Below are 22,048 nucleotides of genomic sequence, written 5' to 3'. Positions count from 1 at the left end.
TAGCGAAGTTGAGCATCTTTTCATGTGCCTTTTGACCCTTTGTATCTCTTCTTTGGAGAAATGTCTCTAGATCTTCTGCTCATATTTTTTATCGGGTTGTTTGTTTTTATTGTTGTCGAGTTGTATGAGCAGTTTGTATATTTTGGAAAGTAAGCCCTTGTTGAGCACATCATTTGCAGATATTTTCTCCCATTCTGTAGGTTGTTGTTTTTGTTTTGTTTATGGTTTCTTTTGCTGTGCAAAAGCTTGTCAATTTGATTAGGTCCCATTTGTTTATTTTTGTTTTTATTTTTATTGCCTTGTGAGATTGACCTAAGAAGACATTGATACAATTTATGTGAGATAATGTTGTGCCTAAGTTCTCTTCTAGGAGTTTTATAATGTTGTGTCTTATGTTTAAGTCTTTAAGCCATTTTCAGTTTATTTTTGAGCATATTATGAGGGTGTGTTCTTTTTTTTTTTTTTTTTTGGCTTTTGTCCTTTGTCTTTTTAGGGGCACATCCACGGGATATGGAGGTTCCCAGGCCAGGGGTCAAACTGGAGCTACAGCTGCCATCCTACACCACAGCCACAGCAATGTGAGATCTGAGCCATGTCTGTGACCTATACCACAGATCACAGCAACGCCAGATTCTTATCCCACTGACCGAGGCCAGGAATCAAACCTGCAACCTCATGGTTCCTAGTCAGATTTATTTCCACTGCACCCCGACAGCAACTCCATAAGAGCGTTTTCTAATTTCATTGATTTATGTGCAGCTGTCCAGCTTTCCCAGCACCACTTGCTGAAGAGATTGTCTTTTTTCCATTTTCCATTCTTGCCTCCTTTGCCAAAGATTAGTGGACTGTTGGTGTGTGGGCTTATTTCTGGGTTCTCTAGTCTTTTCCCTTGGTCTGTGTGTCTGTTTTTGTACCAGTACCACACTGTCTTGATTACTGTAGCTTGTAATATATTGTCTGAAGTCTGGGAGAGTTATGCCTCCTGCTTGGTTTTCCTTCCTCAGGATTGCTTTGGAAGTTCTGGGTCTTTTATGGTTCCATATATGTTTTTGGACGTTTTGTTCTAGTTCTGTGAAAAATGTCATGGAGATTGCATTGAATCTGTAGATTGCTTTGGGTAGTATGGCCATTTTTTTTTTTTTTTTTTTTTTTGTCTTTTTGCCATTTCTTGGGCCGCTCCCGCGGCATATGGAGATTCCCAGGCTAGGGGTCAAGACGGAGCTGTAGCTGACAGCCTATGCCAGAGCCACAGCAATGCGGGATCTGAGCCGCATCTGCAACCTACACCACAGGTCACCGCAATGCCGGATCCTTAACCCACTGAGCAAGGCCAGGGATTGAACACACAACCTCATGGTTCCTAATCGGATTCGTTAACCGCTGAGCCACGACGGGAACTCCCTAGTATGGATATTTTAATGATGTTAATTTTTCCAGTCCAGGAGCATGGAATATCTTTCCATTTCTTTTAATTCTCTTTAATTTCCTTGAGTAATGTTTTATAATTCTCAGTCTATAAGTCTTTCACTTCCTTGGTCAGGTTTATTCCTAGGTATTGCTTTTTTTTTTTTGGATCCAATTTTAAAAGGTTTTGTGTTTTTAAATTCCTTTTCTAGTATTTCATTGTTAGTATACAGAAATGCAATTGATTTCTGAATGTTAATCTTGTATCCTGTTGCTTTGCTGAATTCATGGATCAGTTGGAGTAGTTTTTGTGTGGAGTCCTTAGGGTTTTCTATATATAATATCATGTCATCTGCAAAGAGTGACAATTTTAATTCTTCTCTTCCAGCGTGGATACCTTTTATTTCTTTTGTTTGTCAGACTGCTGTGGCTACGACTTCCAGTACTATATTGAATAAAAGTGGTGATAGTGGGCATCCTTGTCTTGTTCCAGATTTTAGCAGGAAGGCTTTCAGCTTTTCTCCATTGAATATTACATTGGCTGTGGGTTTGTCATAAATGGCTTTTATTATGTTAAGCTATGTTCCCTGTACACCCACTTTGGTAAGAGTTTTTATCATGAATGATGCTGGATTTTGTCAAACGCTTTTTCTGTGTCTGTTGAGATGTCATGTGTTTTTGACTTTCCCTTTTATCTATTTTAATTGGAATTTTTAGGCCATTTACTTTTTATTGAGGTATAATTTACATACCATAAAATTCACCCTTTTAAAGTTTATAGTTAATGTTCTTGGTATATTCTCAAACTTGTGCAACCTCCACCACTGCCTAATTCTTTAGCATTTTAGAAAGGTATTTCTTATTCATTGGTAGTAACTCCGTGTGCTCCTCCACCAAGCCCCTGGCAGCCACCAGTATACTTTTTGTTTCTATGATTTTGACTGTTCTGGACATTTTGTATGCATGGAACCATATAATATGAGGGCTTTTGTGTCTGATTTCTTTCATTTAGCATAATGCTTTTACTATTTATCCAAGTGGTAGCATAGATTAGTGTTTCATTCTATTTTTTATGGCTGAATAATGTTTTATTGTGTGGATCTGGTACAGGTTTTGGTTCATTTTTCAGTTGGTAGTTTCTCCTTTTTGGCTGTTAGGAATAGTATTGCTATGCATATTCATGTACAAGTTCTTTGTGGACATACATTTTTATTTCTCGTTAGATTAGATAGGAATGGAATTGCTGGATCATATGGTATTTCTGAGTTTAACACTTTAGAGAATCTGGTAAACTGTCTTCTATAGTGACTTTGTACCATTGAAATTCCCCCAAGTAACAAATGAGGGTTCCAGTTTCTATACATGCTTGCTAACTAGCCCCGTCCCCTTAAAAATTATTAATAGTACACTTGGATTGAAATTTACCGTCTTGATATTTATCTGCCTCATTTATTATTTTTTGTGCCTTTATTCTTCCTTTCCTACTGTCTTATGGATTACTCACATAAGTTTTTTATTTTATTTTTTTAAAGAAAATGATGTAGGTTTTTTTGTTTGTTTGTTTGTTTTTTGCTTTTTAGGGCCGCACTTGTGGCATATGGAGGTTCCCAAGCTAGGGGTGGAATTGGAGCTGTAGCTGCCGGCCTACACCACAGCCACAGCAATGCAGGATCTGAGCCGCATCTGCGACCTACACCACAGCTCACGGCAATGCCGGATCCTTAACCCACTGAGTGAGGACAGGGATTGAACCTGAGTCCTCATGGATGCTAATCGGGTTCTTTAACCACTGAGCCATGTCGGGAACTCCAGAAAATGATGTAGCTTTAATAAGGGACCTTTAAAAAAGATAAGAATAAATGAACAGACATATCATGCTTCAAATATGTTTTATTTTTCAAAGTTTTCTCCTCCATGCACTTTCTACTTGTTCATTTATTCTCTTACTGATTACTCCAGAGATCGTAACATATAACTTTGGAATACTGCATTCTTTTCTAAAATAAGATTTATTTCACTTCCCAACCAATAGAAGATTCCTAACCTGTTTGACTGCATGTACCTCTCCTCTTTGTGCTTTTTTATGTCTATTATAAACCTCATAGGACATTATTTTTTGTGTTTACATAAGTCCTTCCCTCAATATTTACCTGTATTTTTCACTTTTTGTGCTCATCATGCATTTCTGTAGATCTGGGATCAGTTTCCTTTAGATGGAAGAACTCAACTATTTCTTTTATTGAAGGTCTCCTTCACCTTGCTGTATAGTAGAGAACTGACAGCACGCTGTAAACCAGCTATAATAGAAAAAATAAAAATCAGTATTAAAAAAAAAAGTCTCCTTATGGTAAAATCTGTCAGCTCTTGTCTGAAAAAAAACTTATTTTACCTGCATTTTCTTTCTTTTTTTTTGTATTTGTGCCCATGCCTGCAGCATGTAGAAGTTCACGGGCCAGGGATTGGACCTGTAGCACAGCAGCAACCCAAGCCATCCTTAATCTGCTTTGTGATAAGAGAACTCATTTGCCTGCATTTTTAGTGGATAATTTTGTGAGTCAGAGGGTTCTGTGTTGGCAGTATTTCTCTTTTCATTATACTCAAGATTTACCCTATTATCTTCTCATTTCCATTGAAATGTCTTCTCCTGTTATCATTGCTCCTTTGAAATCAACTTGTGTTTTATTTTCTGACTGCTTTAAGAATTTCTCTTAGTATTTTTTTTTAAGCAGTTTGAGTATAATATGCCTAGGTGTTTCTTTTTTTAAATCCTGTTTGAGATTTGTGGGATTTATTTAATCTGTAGTTTGATGACTGCCATCAGTTTTGAAAAATTATAAGCTACTGTTTTTTAAATATTACTTTTGTCCCTTTCTGTTATCATGTGTCTTATGTCTGAGTTGCCAATTTTAGACCTTTTTTCTTTTTTTCTTTTTTAGCCACATCACAGCATATAGAGGTTCTCAGACCAGGGATCGAATCTAAGCCATAGCTGCAGTCTGTGCCACAACTGGGGTAATCCCAGATCCTTAACCCACTGTGCCACAGGGGGAACTTCAAGACCTTTTTTTTTAAACCAAATCTTTTGTATTTTATGTGGTTTTGTGTATTTCTGTTCCTTTCTTCTCAGTGTGCTTCCATGTGGATATTTTCTGTTGAGCCATCTTCCATTTCACTAATCCTCCCTTTAGCCATGTCTATTGTTCTGCTAAACACATACATGAGTCTTTAACTTCAGATACCGTGTTTTTCAGTTTTAGGATGAACATTAGGTTGTTTATCATAGATTCTAATTTTCCATTGAAAGAGTTAATCTTTTCATCTATTTTTTCTTTCATTTTATTAAACATATTTATCATAAATATTTTTAGCAACTAGATGAAAAAGTAGCTGAATTTTTCTTTCTTTTTATTTCTTTTTTTTTTTTTTTTTGCTTTTTAGGGCCTCACCTGTGGCATGTGGAAGTTCCCAGGCTAGGGGTCGAATTGGAGCTACAGCTGCTGTCCTATGCCGAAGCCACAGCAATGCAGGATCCAAGCTGTGTCTGTGACCTACATCATAGCTTGTGGCAATGCTGGATCCCTGACCCACTGAGTGAGGCCAGGAATTGAACCCACATTCTCATGGGATACTAGTTGGATTTGTTTCCACTGCACTATAATGGGAACTCCCAGCCAAATTTTTCTTACCACGTTGTATATTGCTCTTCTCCCTCTGCTTTACTGTAGGCAAGTAATTGCTTATGATTCATCTTACTTTGAAGATTTTTGCCTACTGTAGAGTTTAGGCTAATTGGTGGCCTTGGAGACCTCAGTTTTCTGATGAATTCAAAAGCATGAAATCATGATTTCATAGATTATCTGCTTTTTCTCCTTGTTAGGCTGGGGGTGATGCTTTTTACAGCTTTCTGCACTGTAAGCTGAAGCCAGAAATTAATGATAGCCATTTTAAAGTCCTTTTCTGATAATTCTGAAACCTGAGTCAAATATGTCTTTCTGTCTTGACTACTTTTCTCACATTTTATTCATTTGTTCCTGGTATTATTATTATTATTAAATTTTTTAGCATTTCTTGTAATGTTTATTGGATACCACACAAGGGTGATAAAAAATTTGTGGAGGGTCCATAGAATGTTATTTTTCCCCTGAAGACTAGTTAATTTATTTTCTGGCATTTCTTTTTCCATCAAGCCTTGGTTTTCAGCTTTGTTAGAGCTTATTTATTACTATTTTCACCTTACTCCCAAGGCTTGACTTTTCTGAAGTCTCAATTGAGAGCCCAAGTCCCCCCACCCCCGGTACTCTGCTATCTTGGCAGCGTTTGCTTGCTAGTCTCATCTCTTCAGCATGACTAGGCTGTTGAAATATCTGCTTAGCTTTTTGTTGCCCATCAGCTGTTTTTTGGTAGGTTTCTTGGCATCTTTTCCTCCATACTTGTAAGCTTAGGATGCAGTTAATAATTTGAGGGTAATTTTCATGTAGATTTTTAGGCTCTTTCTCTACAGGTCTTTTGGGGTTATTTTTCACTCTGAAGCCTCATCTACTTTGGCAGCCCCAATCTCCAACCTCTGCCTCCTCAGCCCAGTTAGAGTATGATATTATTCTTGGGCTCTATTTCCAATCATTGGTTTAGAAAATCTCTTATACCAAAGAATAATTAAGTGTGGAATTCGCTTCATGGGCTCTCTCTCTCTGTAAGGGTGTAGCCAAGTCCCGCCTGTATAGATTGCTTTCCTGTGCCTTCAGGCAAATAATTTTATATGTTTTTTCCAGTATTCATAGTTGTTCTTCTTGGGAGTCCTAGTTCAATATACTATGTTACATGAATTGAAACCAGAAGTGCCATCTCTTCTTTCATCCTGCATTTTTCCTAATGCTTAGCAGAGTTTTTATAAATAGTGATGGCTAATACAAATCTTTTCAAAGTTCCAACTGTGTTGAACAGATAAAATTGGTCATTATATTATTTTATTTTTAGCTTTTTTAAGTTTTATTGAAGTATAGTTACTTTACAAGGCTGTGATAATTTCTGCTGTACAACAAAGCGACCCAGTCGTACATATACACATAGCCATTCTCTCTGATTCTTTTCCCACATAGATGATCACCGAATAATGGGTAGGCTTCTCTGTGCCATACAGCAGATCCCCTTTGGCTAATTGTTCCATATACCTCAGTGTGCATGTGCTGATCCCAAACCCCCACTCCTTATATTATTACCATAGACCATAAAGACGAACTAGCGATAAGCCTTACTTTTACCTCCTGGAACACAAGTGGTTGTTGATACATCAGGAAGTACTCTGAAAGCAGAGCAGAAATGGAAAATCAATTCTAGCCACTAAAGCTCTTTTAACTAAACTTCAAATTTGGCATAATTTTCTGTTCTTTGAAATGTGGCCATTGGAAAGCTTTTCTTAAAATGGGAATTCTTATTACAGTCTTTCATGTTTTGATTTCTAGGAAGATGAAGTCCTCGGTACATTCTGAAGAGGATGATTTTGTTCCAGAACTACACAGAAACATTCACCCTCGAGAGCGGCCTGATTGGGAAGAAACACTTAGTGCAATGGTAAATCAGTTTTAGCATGTGTGTATATGTATATTTTACTTACATAAAGAAAAGGAACTGAGGAAGCATTACTGACAAAAAGAATTTTGTCGTTGTTGTTCCCCTGCTCTTCAGGAAATAGCTGTTGAGCAAATCATCTTTTCAAGGCACTGTTTTAGACTCTGGGCAGAGCCATGAATAAAACACATAAATTTCCTGCCTTTGTGGAGCTTGTATTTTAATGAGGTAGGAGGAGAAGCAACTAATTACCTGTTATATAATATATCACGTAGTGGTACGTGCCATTGTAGAAAATTAATGCTGCATGGTGGGGTTACAGAGTGGTAGGAGAGAGTGTGAAAGAATAGTTGCTGGTTGTATAGGATGGTCCCAGATGGCCTCTGGAAGAAGTTGAGATTTGAGCAGACTCCTGAAGGATGTGAGGGTATGTGTGTATCTGGGAACAGATCGTTTTAGGCAATGGAAGAACAAGGTAAAGGCTGTGGCAGAGAATTAAAAAGCAAGTTGGAAGACACACAGGGAGAACATGTGGCTGAAATTGAGCTGGGGAAAAGTAGGAGGAGATGCGGTCAGAGACGTGGTTTCTTATAGTCCATTATAAGGTCTTTGGTTTTTTTATGCTGAGTGAGCTGGGAAACTATTGGAAGATTTTTGGCCAAGAGGTAACATGATCTGGCTTCAAATTTTAAAGGAGGTCTCTGGTTGCTGTGAATCAAGGTTAAAGAGAGAGGCAAAAGAGGAAGTAAGAGACCAGTTAGAAGTTCATTATAGTAGGTGTATTGCGATGGTAGCTTGAACCAGGGTGGTAGATGTGGTTCAGAATGGTTAGATTATGGATGTAGTTTTGCAGATAAAGCCAACTGTTTTTGCTGATGAATGGGATACAGAGAGTGAGCTAGAGATGTCAAGAATGACTGAGTTTTTTGGCTCAGTCAGCCTGAAGAAAGGAGTTTACATTCACTGAGAAATTGGAAAAACAGTTTTGTTGGGAGTCAGGTGGAAAAATCCTGTGCGGTGTAGTTTTTCCACCTAAGTTTGAGATATCCATTTAATCCATGATAACTTTTTGTAATTTAGATCTGGTAATAAGAACAATGAAATTTGTTTTTGTGGAAAATAACATTTTAACTTCATTGTAGTTAAAACTTAGTGGTTCTTATAATCAAAATTGAATGCAAGTGTTTGCTTGTCAATGCAGATTTGTAATGAAATTTTGTGTATTTTTTTTTTTTTTTTTTTTGCCTTTTCTAGGGCCACTCCCATGGCATATGGAGATTCCCAAGCTAGGGGTCTAATTGGAGCTGTAGCCACCGGCCTACGCCAGAGCCACAGCAACGCCGGATCCTTAACCTACTGAGCAAGGCCAGGGATCGAACCCGCAACCTCATGGTTCCTGGTCGGATTCGTTAACCACTGCGCCATGACGGGAACATCTATGTATTTCATTTTTGAAAATGCCTTTTAACTCAGATACTGTCAAATACTGATATCAATTTATGAGCATATGATTTTAATTGAGCATAGTTGATGCTTACATGGCATTTGTAGAATTCCATTAGATTCTTCTCTTGATATTTTCTTTTTAGTATAAAATTACTTTTCAGACTTCTACTCTGCAGAGATGTGAAATAGTCCAGTCAAAGACAGACATCTCCCACACCCCTATCCTGTCAAGAAATCCCTAGAGGCGCCTTCATACCATTGAAAGGATAGTCAAGAAATTGTTTTGCACATTTAAAAGTCTTTCACAGTTTTTCCTTATATTTTGACAACCTGCAGTAAATCTACATTGAGTTTATTGAATGGGAAGAAGGGTGATATTTGTTAGGTGGTATTTTATCTACTCTGTATTAAAATGTCACATGCTGTATTCATAGAAAGTTCCTGAATTCTGTGTTCTGGAGTTCACAGTGATTTGTCTATAGAAGTTATCATTTATATCATGTTATATTGGTACTCTTAATTTCTTTATGTGTAAGCTTCTTGAAGGCAGGTGTATAACTGTTTTTTTTAAAAAATCATTACACTCATTAAATAGTACATTGTTAGATTGCAAAAATTGCACAGTGAATGATGAAAAGGATGTAGATGAGATTAGAACTAATATTAACTTTCTCTGGAAAATTATACTGATTATACTGAGGAAGTAAGAGTAAAGAAAGTTTGAAACCTTTTTTTCTTTCAATAATAATATATGTGAAATATCAAGTTGAGAATAAAGTTTATTATTAAGAGAAACCCTTATAAAATGTTTCTCCAAAACAATTCCATTTTTTAAATTTTTGAGTAACTTTAGAAATAAAAGGAATTCCCCTCGTGGAGCAGTGGAAATGAATCTGACTAGAAACCATGAGGTTGTGGGTTCAATCCATGGCCTCGCTGAGTGGGTTGAGAATCTGGCGTTGTCGTGAGCTATGGTGTAGGTCGCAGACGTGACTCGGATCTGGCACTGCTGTGGCTGAGGCGTAGGCTGGCAACTGTAGCTCCAACTGGACCCCTAGCGTGCGAACCTTCATATGCTGCTGGTGTGGCCCCAAAAAGACAAAAGACGAAAAAACCCCACACAAATAAAAGAGCTTTCTTGAATGTTGAACTTTTATTAATTTGTGTGATGTGGCCAGAATATTAGTTTTTTTTAATGCATATCCGAAAGAAAGAATTTTTTTTTTTCTTTTTTCGGCCACACTAGTGACATACGGAAGTTCCCAGGCCAGGGATTGAATCTGAGTTGCAGCTGTGACCTATACCAGATCCTTAACCTACTGTGCCACAGTGGGAACTCCAGGAAATTTCCGAACTGTTAAGAATTTAAAGCATTTTGTGGTCATTTGAAAATTGAGATATAATTGACATATAGCATTATATTAGTTTTAGGTGTACAATATAATGTGTGTATACTGTGAAATATTCACCACAGTAAGTCTAGTAGTTCACATCTATTATCATGCATGGCTATAGATTTTTTTTTTCTTGTGATGAGAAATTTTTTTGTAAGTTTTAAAAAGACTTACTCACTTAGCAACTTTCAAATATACAATACAGTAACCATTCTGTACTTTATATCCTAGGGCTCACTTATTTTATAGCTGAAAGTTTGTAATTTTTGACCCTTTGAACTCATTTTGCTCACCCACCTCTGACAACCACCAATCTGTTCTCTGTATCTTTGAGTTCAATTAAATGAATTAATTATATATTATTAAAACTTCCATATATAAGTGAGATCATATGGTATTAGCCTTTCTCTTTCTTACCTATTTCATTTAGCATAATGCCCTCAAGGTCCATTTATGTTGTCACAAATGCAAGATTCTTTCTTTTATTATGACCGAATAATATCCCCCCCACCAGATTGTCTTTATCCATTCATCAATCAATGAATACTTATGTTGCTCCATTTCTTAGCTAATGTAAATAATGTGGCAGTGAACCTGGGAGTGGAGATGTCTTTTCAAATTAGTATTTTCATTTTCTTCCGTTAACTACCTAGAAGTGCCATTGCTGGATCATACGGTAGTTCTAGTTTTAATTTTTTTTTTTTTACATTACAATTACATTTTTTCCCCCACTCTTTGTTCTGTTGCAACATGAGTATCTAGACAAAGTTCTCAATGCTACTCAGTAGGATCTCCTTGTAAATCTATTCTAAGTTGTGTCTGATAAGCCCAAGCTCCTGATCCCTCCCACTCCCTCCCCCTCCCATTAGGCAGCCACAAGTCTTTTCTCCAAGTCCATGATTTTCTTTTCTGAGGAGATGTTCATTTGTGCTGGATATTAGATTCCAGTTATAAGTGATATCATATGGTATTTGTCTTTGTCTTTCTGGCTCATTTCACTCAGGATGAGATTCTCTCGTTCCATCCATGTTGCTGCAAGTGGCATTATGTCACTCTTTTTTATGGCTGAGTAGTATTCCATTGTGTATATAAACCACATCTTCCGAATCCAATCATTTGTTGATGGACATTTGGGTTGTTTCCATGTCCTGGCTATTGTGAATAGTGCTGCAATGAACATGTGGGTGCATGTGTCTCTTTTAAGTAGAGTTTTGCCCGGATATATGCCCAAGAGTGGGATTATGGGATCATATGGAAGTTCTATGTATAGATTTCTAAGGTATCTCCAAACTGTTCTCCATAGTGGCTGTATCAGTTTACATTCCCACCCTAGTTTTAATTTTTTGATGAGCCTCTATACGGTTTTCTGTAGTGGCTATACCAGTGTATATTTACACTACCAGTGCACAAGGGTTTTCTTTTCTATACATCCTTGCTGACACTTATTTCTTACCGTTTTGATAATAGCTATTTTAACAGGTATGAGGTGATAACTCATTGTGGTTTTGACTTGCACTTCCCTAATGATGAGTGATGTTGAGCTCCCTTTCATGTACCTATTAGCCATTTATATGTCTTCTTTGGAAAAAGGTCTATTCAGATCCTCTGCCCATTGGATTAATTGGAATTTTGATTTTTGGAGTTTTTTCGCTCTTGAGTTGTAAAGAGTTTTTTATATGTTGAATATTAATTCTTTACCAGATATGATATGCAAAAACTTTTATTCGCTTGATAGGTTAAGTTTTCATTTGGTTGATGGCTTCCTTTGCTGTGCAGAAACTATTTACTTTGATGTAGCCCCACCTGTTTACTTTTGCTTTTGTTCGTTTTGCTCTAGTTGTCAAATGCAAAAGACCATCTCCAGGAAGGTCATTAGGGAGCTTACTACCTATGTTTTTTTCTAGGAGTTTAATGGCTTCAGGTCTTAAGTTCAAGTTTTTAATCCATTTTATGTTAGTTTCTGTGTGTTATGTAAGATAGTGGTTTGGTTTCATTCTTTTGCATGTGGCTGGTCAAGTTTTCCCAACACCAGTTTTGAAGAGACTCCTTTTCTCATTACATATTCTTGGCTCCTTTGACGTAAATGTATTGACAGTATATAAATGGGCTGATTTCTGGGTTGTTTCCATTTTTCTATGTGCTGTTTTTTTTGTTCCAGTCATACTCTTTTGATTATTGTAGCTATTTTAGCTCTGTAATGTAGTTTGAAACCAGGAAGCATGATGTCTCCAGCTTTGTCCTTCTTTCTCAGGGTTGCTGTGACTATTCTATGCCTTTTGTGGTTCCATACAAATTTTAGAATTGTTCTATTTCTGTGAAAAATGCCATTGGAATGTTGGTAGGGATTGCATTGAATCTGTAGATTGAGTAGGTGGTATGAATCTACTCAGTTAACAATCAACAATATTAATTCTTCTGATCCATGAACATGGACTATCTTTCCATTTGTTTATATCTTCAATTTTTTTCATCAATGTCATAGTTTTCAATGTTCAGGTTTTTCACGTCCTTGGTTAAGTTTATTCCTGGATATTTTATTCTTTTTAATGAAATTGTTTTCTTAGTTTCTCTGATAGTTCATTATTAGTGTATAGAAATGTAACTGATTTTCATATAATGATTTTATATCTACAGCTTTACTGAATTTGTTTATTAGTGATAACAGGTTTTTTTGTGTCGAGTCTTTAGGGTTTTCTCCACAAAATATTAAGTCATATGTATATAGTGATAGGTTTTTTTGTTTGTTTGTTTGTTTTTTGGTCCCTATTCTCATCACATGGAAGTTCCCAGGCCAGGGATCAATTCTAAGCTGCAGCTGCGACCTATGCCACAGCTGTGACAACACCAGATCCTTAACCTGCTGTGCTATGCCAGGGATGAAACCTGTGCCTCAGCAGTGACCTGAGCTGCTGCAGAGACAATGCTGGATCCTTAACCCACTGTGTCACAGCAGGAACTCCTAAATAGTGATAAGTTTACTTCTTCCTTTACAATTTGGATGCCCTTTTATTTCTTTTCCTTGCCTGATTGCTCTGGCTTGGACTTCTTGTACTGTGCTGATTGGATGTGGCAAGAGTGGGCATCCTTTTCTTATTCCTGACCTTAGGGAAAAGCTTTGGCTCTTCATTGTTGATTATGATGTAATCTGTTACTGTGTCAGATATAGCCTTTATTATGTTGAAAACTATAATAAATTCCTTCTATACTTGGCTTTGTTGAAAGTTTTTATCATAAATGGATGTCGAATTTTGTCAGAAGCTTTTTCTGCATCTATTGAGATGATCATATGGTTTTTATCCTTCACTTTGTTAATGTGATGTGTCATGTTGATTGATTTGCAGATGTTGAACTGGAGTTGTATCTCTTCATTAAATCCCACTTGATCATGGGTGTGTGATTTTTTTTGATGTGTTGTTGATTTTAGTTTGCTAATAATTTTGTTGAGGATTTTTGCATCAATACTGACTTGTAATTTTCTTATTTCATCTTCACCTGTTTTGATATTAACATAATTCTGGCTTTTTTTTTTTTTTTTTTTTGTCTTTTTAGGGCCACACGCACAGCATGTGAGGGTTCCCAGGCTAGGGGTCTTATTGGAGCTGTAGCTGCTGGCCTACACCACAGCCTTAGCAACACCGTATCCGAGCCACATCTGCAACCTACACCACAGCTCAGGGGAATGTCGGATCCTTAACCCACTGAACAAGGCCAGGGATCAAACTTGCATTCTCATGGGTGCTAGTCAGATTCATTTCTACTGAGCCATGATGGGAACTCCAATTCTGGCCTTTTAAAATGAGTTAGGAAGAGCTTCCTTCTCTTTTTGGGAAGAGTTTAACAAGAATTGGCATTAATTCTTCTTTCAGTCTTTGATAGAATTTACTAGGTAAACCATCTGATCCTGGACATTTGTTTATTGGGAAGTTTTGGATTGTTGATTTAATCTCCTTACTGTTCTACACAGTCATTTTTAAGTCAAAACAGCAACAACAATAAACCCTGCAATGGGACTCTATCCTTTTGTGATTTATGGCTTATGATTTATTTGTTACTCTTCATAAAGTAGAAGTATTTCTCCATTCATTTTATTTTTAGTATTGATTATTACAAAATTTTCAAAGTGGATGCTGTTAATTCTTGAATTTTTTTGTTTGGAAGAGTTTCTTACCTCATTTTCCTTTTCTGCCATTAAAATCAAAGTGTTCAAATCTCAGAGCTAGAGCAGGTCATGCTGGAGCAAATGAAGTTGTTACTGATAAAATAAAATCAGTGGTCCTGGCTGAAAATGCTCACATATGCTAACAACCAGAGTCATGAAAATTAAAACAAAAATACCAAAAAAAAAAAAAAATTGAAAAGGAACAGAAGAAGTTAATGCTCGGGTGTTGTCAACATTGCATGTGCGAGGCCCGTGCTGTCCCCCTCCTCTGTCTTCTCTCCCCCACCCACCGACAAGCCGGTCCTGGAGCGCACTCTGGCCCTGGTGGCTCCCGCTCTGGCCATGGTGCTCACTCTCTCTGTCTCTGTTGTTGCGTGATGTTTAACATTTTATTTTTGACAGATGGGTGGGTTTTAATTATAACTCAGAGAAGCTGATAATGTTTACGATGTTTATATAGAAAATGCTGAAGAGTGGTGAAGAAAGGGACTCACCCATAATCCAATTTCCCACAGTGGTCAGATTATTTTGATGCATTTCCTTCATAATTGCTTATGATGCAGAGTTTTTAATTTAACATTCATATAAACACGATTTTTTAATATAAATGTTCCCACATCCTTACTTTCAAAGAATATTGCTCTGTTGGTATATTTCGCTCTCTCATCATGTCCGCGACTGTGACTGAATGATTGTAAACCATATACATTATAATTTTATGTTTCCTTTTTAAGATCCATTTAGCGTAAGCGTTCTACCCTATCATTAAGGTGCTGCCGTGCAGGAAAAATGGAATATTGTCCACTTTACATTATGGGAAGGGTCATAGGTAAAGGAGTTCTCTGGTTTATTGGCGGGAAGTGACCTCTGGAAAAGACTGGCTGGTGGACATTGTGTAGGGACACCTGTGTAGAGGGAATGAAAAACATCAATGTGGAGAAGGAGCGGAATTAAGTTTTCCTCCTCTTGGGGGAAAAACGTGAGGATGTTGAGAACTGCAGAGTGGGATATGGAACAGATTGTAGCCTGTGCATGGAAATGCAGGCATGCAAGGGAGAAGGGAGAGAGGGTTGTTGCACGGAGTCAGGTGTCTGTACCTCTCACCAGCTACCTATTCCACCTGCCGAACTTGCGCTTTCTTCCAGGCCTTGCCTTCCTGTGAGCGGCATAATCCTGCTTCAGCAGTCTTGGGTGAGTGCTGAAGTCTGTGCATTCGGTGAGGTTCTGGGAGTTCTGGAAGGCAGGAATGTCTCAGGCTTTGCTGCATAGTCCTGGGAAGAGGCATTTTAATTGCATGAGAGGTAAAGGAGCACCGACAGCCGGAGACCACTCAGGAATTTCTAGGGTCTAAATGTCCACATTGTTAGTATTTGTTTCCTATTGCTGTTTAAGAAATTATGACACATTTAGAGGCTGAAAACAATACCCAGTTATTACCTTACAGTTCTGTAGGTCAGAAGTCAGGACAAGCTGGGTTCTTCTCTCAGGGTCTTGTGAGCTGAAGTCAAGGTGTTGGCTGGATTGGGCTCTCATCTGAAGCTGAAGAATCTGCTTCTCATGTCATTTAGTTGTGGACAGAACCTAATTCCCTACCATTCCTTCTAGTTCTTAGATTTGAGGTCCCTGTTGCCTTGCTGGCTGTTGGCAGGGTGGGGTGGGGGGACCTGTTTTCTAGAGGCTGTCTGAAGTCCATCTCACTTGGCTGCCTTAGCCTTCAAAGCCAGCAGCTGCACCTCAGGTCCTTCTCATGCTAAAAATCTTCTTTGACTTCCCTTTTACTACCAGCAGGACAAAATTCTGGTTTTGAAGTGCTCATGTGATTAGATTAGACCCATCCAGATAATTTTCGTACTTGAAGAATAACTTAAAAAAAAAAAGAAAGAATAAAGGTTGGAGTTCCCTGGTGGCCTAGTGGTTAAAGATCTGATGTTATCACTGCTGTGGCACAGTTCCTGGGCCAGGAACTTCTTCATGCCCCAGGTGCAGCAAAAACAAAACAAAACAAAGCAAACAAAAACAACAACAACAACAAAATAGAAGTTTACAAAATATACGGGACAAGTATATACAAGACAAAATAGGTTACAAGGAAATACATATATCATGATTTAAAAGTGAAGTATTTTGGCATTCCCTTGTGGCTTACCAGAAGGGATTCAGCGTTGTCACTGCTCTGTCTATGGTTATAGCTATGCCACAGGTTTGATCCCTAGCCTGAGAACTTCTTTGTGGTGCAAGCACAGACCAAAAAAAAAAAATTAAGTATTTTACTTATTGGCCCAGGAGGAAAAAAAACACTTTAAACAAATCCCAGTGTTACCACAACAATCTTTGATTTTGAAATGTTTGGGGTCAAGACAGTGAAAAATCATTGCTGTATGATTTTTATTTTAATTTAAGTGCTTATCTATATTTTCCAGACTTTCTACAATGAACAAATATTGTTTATATATATTTTTAAAAGATGTGAAATCCTCCCCCCACAACTCCCTCCCTGCAAAAAAAAAAAGAACTGACCTGGGACTTTAATTATATTTGTACAGTGTCTTCCTGGCATGACCGAGGTTAATGTTTGAACAACCAAGAGATGGGAACTTTGGCAGCGGTGGGATTAAGGGTCCTTTTAGAATTTTGCTTAACACGGTGTTTATAGTTTCTCTTTGTTATTTATGCTTAATAATTTATTTAACATATGTGATAACATTAGTTGATGAAAATTACAAATATTCAAGAAATTTTAAAACCACTAATACTCCATAAAACCTGTTGCTTGGAAGAAGTGTATGTACACACTGTGTTATAATTGGTCTTAAATGAAAACTCTTAATAAACAGATTTAATGACTACACAATAGCCTATAATATAGAATATATTATGATGTTTTATTAATTAGTAGGACTTTGTTTTATATCCTTCACTTTGATGAATATCTTTATGACGAATTTCACCTTTTTACTATTATCCCATGGGAAATTAATTATCTAAAGAGTATGAGGATTCTGATACTACTTGTCAAAAAGGTGTTGTTAATTCATATAATAAGGTTTAGGATCTCTTAGCCATAGATTTTCAGTCTTAAAAATTGAAACTCTTTTGGAGATCCCATTGTGGCTCAGTAGAAACGAAACCAACTAGCATCCATGAAGATATGAGCTCGATTCCTGGCCTTGATCAGTGGATTAAGGATCCCGTGTTGCCGTGAGCTGTGGTGTATGTCACAGATGCAGCTCGGATGCCGTGTTGCTGTGGCTGTGGCGTAGGCCAGCATCTGTAGCTCTGATTCAACCCCAAGCCTGGGAACTTGCAGGTGTGGCCCTAAAAAGAAAAAAAAATGTTTTTAATCTTTCATATTTTGATAGAAAAGTATTTCTCATTTTTATAATTTCCCATTTAAAAAATTTCAGTCTTAATTTTTTTTTTTTTTTTTTTTTGTCTTGTTGTTGTTGTTGTTGCTATTTCTTGGGCCGCTCCCGCGGCATATGGAGGTTCCCAGGCTAGGGGTTGAATCGGAGCTGTAGCCACCGGCCTATGCCAGAGCCACAGCAACGCGGGATCCGAGCTGCGTCTGCAACCTACACCACAGCTCACAGCAACGCCGGATCATTAACCCACTGAGCAAGGCCAGGGACTGATCCCGCAACCTCATGGTTCCTAGTCGGATTCGTTAACCACTGCGCCATGACGGGAGCTCCACAATCTTAAATTTTTTTCTACCAATATGCTCACATATGATATAGTAGGTTTTAGGATAAAAATTCAGTTTACATCCTGCAGCTAACGCACTATGGCAAGTTGCTTCTTCTTTCTTGGTTCAGTTGTTCCTTTGCAGTGGAATGGCTGAAAGAGATTTCTGTTTAGTTCCATGATTATAATATATATGTTAAATATCTTCACATCCTCTATTTTTCTCCTTATTTAAAAATCTCATTCATGCTCACTCATCTTCTCTGATACCTGCTAAGGTGGACTTTACAGTATTTGGAGAAGATAGTCACACACATAGACAATACAGAAGGTGTGGGCATTGTGTGAGGCTTGCTGTGGAAATAGCCAGCATTATGGTTCTGTATCAGAGCATGACCTATTATACTGACCATAAATCACTTTTTTTGTTTGTTTTGTTTGTTTGTTTGTTTGTTTTTTACAGTTACCCATTCAGCGTTAGAGTCTTATTTGGATTTGGGATCAAGAGAATTAGCATTTGAAAGATTGTTTAAAGATTTGTACCAGGGCAGGAATGGAAGAATATTTTTCTGGGTTAGGAAACAATGAAGCAGACAGGATAAAACACTGCCAATTCCTATTTTTGCAAGTTTTCAATATCAAGTTATGTTTTCCTGAAGTGGATGAACTCTACCCTATGTGGTTTAACTGGTTCAGATTATGGAGAAACAAATACTTTCCTTGTTATAGATGAGACATTTTTTCAGACTGTGTTAACTTTTAACCAGTGGAGATATTTTTTTTGGCTTATATTTTGCCTTGTGGTAAATTCTGGGCCTTAGATTTTGTTACAAGATTCTTGTCAAATAAAATGTGTTCCCCCATACTTATGTAATTGAATTTTGAATATAAATTCAAGGCTGTAATTTTTATTCTTGATAAGCTTCATAATCATTTTAATTTGTAAAATGAAATCTCTGAATTCTGTCACTCAGAGTATTAATATCCCTTTAAAAGTTTTTTCCTATCTGTAAATTTGATAAATATGTCATACATGTTTTTATCCTTTATAGAAATGTTGAGAATTGTAGGAATAAAAGAGCCCTAAGATCTGCTACCTCCCCCCCCCCTTTTTTTTTTAAGGGCCGCACCTGAAGCATATGGAAGTTCCCAGGCTAGGGGTCCCATCGGAGCTGCAGCTGCTGGCCTACACCACAACCACAGCCACACCGGATCTGAGCTCCATCTGTGACCTACACTGCTACTTGCAGTAACGCTGGATCCTTAACCCACTGAGCGAGGCCAGGGATCGAAGCCGCATCCTCAGGATCCTATATTCTTAACCCGCTGAGCCTCAATGGGAACTCTGTGCTGCCTCCTTTCTGTTGCACAGTAATTTGCAGTATAATTGATACTTAACATTCTTGAGTATTTAATCAGCTCCAAATTTGTCTAATTATATTAATATTGAATTCCTACTTTAAAATTGCATCCACCAGTGTATCACAAGACTCAGTTACATGCCTTGCTGTGGTCAAGTTTCATTGTGCCTTCTACGTTTGTCTGTTCTGTCATTCTGGCAGCCTTATTGAAATACTGCCTCTTGCCCCCCAAAGGAAATGAGTAAGGTTTCTCCTTAATTTCTTTGCTTTATATTTGTACTATGTCTTATGTTGAAAAGACACACAACATACTGTCATTTAGTTTTAAAGGACATTAGCAGGTACTAGTTTGCTTTAATCTACTTTTAATAGTTTAAAAGTCATAATGCAAATATTACTGAAAAGAGTGTGTTTCATTTTATCTCCAGAATGTGTCATATTTAGAATCAATTACTTTTCATTGCTGTCATTTGAAGTAATTCCTCTCTGTGCGGTTAAGCTTCCAACTTGAAATGATTATGTTCTTTTGTTTTATTTGGCTTTTGATTTTAAGAAATTTCCTTTTCTGCCCATTTTCACTTAGTTTTACAGATGTAATTTAAAACATGTACATGGCCCTAAAATCTGAACTACAAAACAAAGCATTCAGAAAAATCTAGCTTCTCTCCCTCTCTCTTCGTTCCCCATGTATAAACATTTTAATTGGTTTATCCTTCTCATTTTTAAATATAAACTGTACACAGATTTTTATATTATGTGTATTTTATACACAAAATTTGTTATTACTTTCTTTTTAGATAAAGGAGATCCTATTCTTATATCATGTGTTTTCTCCCTGCTCAATATTTTACTTCATAGAAGATTATTTCATAGCAATAGATCAAAATCTTCCTTGTTACTTTTGTAGCTCTGACTATTCCATTGTGTGGATATAATACAGTTTATTCAACCTTTCCCTTACTGATGGACATCTAGATTGTTTCATCACTTAGTTACTAGAGATAGTCCTGCAATGAATGACCTTATTCAGATGGCACTTTGTACTTTTGCCATTATAAAAAGAAAACGGCAAAAAACAAAAACAAAAACAAAAAATCCTGTATTATTTTGGAAAGATCTGAGAGAAAGCAGAGATAAATAAGTCTTCAATTTACTGTTCTGAACCAGAAGTCTTTCTAGATGTTTCATGAATGGGTGTTGAGTTTTATCATGTAATTTTATTGCATCTATTGCAACAATCTTATGTTTTTCTCCATTAATTTAAATTATAATTAATATTGAATTATAATAATAGATTTTTCTATAGTAAAACTATCCTTGCGTTCTTGGGATAACTTTAGTTGATTATGATGCACTTTAAACACTGATGAAATTATGTATTTGGTTCACTATTTTATCCAGGATATTTTTATGAGTTTGTGTTTAATAAATGAGGTTGGCCTATAATTTTCCATTCTCCTGTTGTTGTCTGTTTTTCCCATTCATTTTTTTTTTCTGTGCTTTTTCAAAGGTATAACTGATGTACAAAGAAGTGATAAATCTCTGTGTAGAGCTTGATGGATTTTTGCTTATGTTCTCCCCATATGCCTACCACCTAAATTTAAACATTAAAAATTTCCTAAAACTCAGAAAGCTCTCTTGAGTGCCTCCCAGTCAGTACTTTAGCCACCAAAGTTAACCATTGTTCCTATTCATGAAATCCTATAATATGTACTCTTTGTGTCTAGAGTCTATTGTATATGTAATAGAATCTCAGTGTGGTTTTTGTTTGTGTTGCTATGATGATAGTGTATGTTTAGCATTGTTGCATGTGCTTATTAAGCCATTGAGATATCTTCTGTGATGTGTTCATTCAAGTTTACATTTTTCTTCTATTGGAATGCCTGTCTTTTTTAAAATTGAATTTTAGAAGTTCTTTATCAGATAAGGTATGTGTATTTCCAATTTCTTCTTCCAGACTAGATTTGTATTGAAATTTCTTTCTGGACTTCTTTAGGTGGTAGCTTCAATAGCAGTCCACTTCCATAGCATTTGCTGTATTCTTATCTTTGTTAGGAATTTTTGCACACACCATCTGCTCTCAAGTGATGCTTTTCATGGTTTCTCTGGTTGGAAGGGTGGGATTTTAGCCTCTTATCCTGCATGCTGTCTTTCCTGACTAGGGCTCCTATAAGATCTAAGTAGAAAGAAGAAAAGTGAGAGGAAAAAATCTCCTAGGATTATATCCCCAGTCTTTACACAACAGGATCCTCTTTATTGTTTTTCTATTGAAAAGAATGAGTTTTTCACTTAGGGTCTTATGTGCCTGTACTACAAAGGAAGTGATGCAGTCAGTTCTGTCCTTGGGCTGAGTTGGAAGAGAAAAAAAAGAGGAAAAATGTCTCGGTTATTTTCCTCACATTTGTGGGGGGCGGCACTTCTCAAGTCTTCTTGCCAGAAAGTTGAACTTCTCTAAGAGTTTTGCTCACCACAACTGTTAACTCATTCTGATTCTGCCTTTTTTGGGGTCACCTGAAGAGGTAACAGGTGAAAAAAAAAAAAAAAAACCCAGGAAGCACACTGCCACTGTAATAGGCATTCTTCACTCATATTTTGACTTTGCTCTCCAATTCACCTGCTCTCATTAAATTTTTTAGAGTAGTTGCATGTTTTTTATTTTATTTCATTTTATTTCCTGTAGAGTTTTTATTGTAAATTGGAGAAACTAGAAGGGTTACATTCTTTTTTTTTTTGAAATAAATTTCACTGTATATAGAGTTCTATAGACAATTGTTTTAAAAAGGAGTTTCCCTCTAAGGCTCAGTCACATGGCAGCTTTGAAATGGGACCCTGTTTCTCCTTCCCAGTAGCAGCAATGCTGCTGCTTTATATTTGGACTGCAGTCCTTCTTACTCTGGTTTGGAAGTGATTGCTGGTCAACAGTTTGGCTTAATATGGAGCTCACCTTATGGAATTTGTTTCTCTCAAAGATCATATTGCTTCTCATGTCTTTTCCCTATGGTTGATTTTAGTGCTTAAAACAGTTGCTTTGTACA

General features: G+C 36.9%; 1 protein-coding gene across 10 annotated transcripts in view; it reads left to right on the top strand.

The window, feature by feature from the left end:
• The window catches only part of ARHGAP32 (Rho GTPase activating protein 32), a 274,553-nt gene that overhangs the window by 102,054 nt on the left and 150,451 nt on the right, over positions 1-22,048 (top strand). For all 10 annotated transcript variants that reach the window (XM_084976599.1, XM_021063134.2, XM_084976601.1 and 7 more), the window contains one exon: positions 6,864-6,972. In XM_084976599.1, coding sequence (XP_084832725.1) covers positions 6,868-6,972 — 105 coding nt within the window. In that variant the 5' untranslated portion in view covers positions 6,864-6,867. The remainder of the gene's footprint in view (positions 1-6,863; positions 6,973-22,048) is intronic.

This window comes from Sus scrofa, chromosome 9 (genome assembly GCF_054392235.1).
Source record: "Sus scrofa isolate SSC_HxYL_T2T_F1_AM1 chromosome 9, Sscrofa_HxYL_maternal_Yorkshire_Landrace_v2.0, whole genome shotgun sequence".
Taxonomy (NCBI): Eukaryota; Metazoa; Chordata; class Mammalia; order Artiodactyla; family Suidae; genus Sus; species Sus scrofa.
This window is presented reverse-complemented; position numbering and strand designations above follow the sequence as displayed.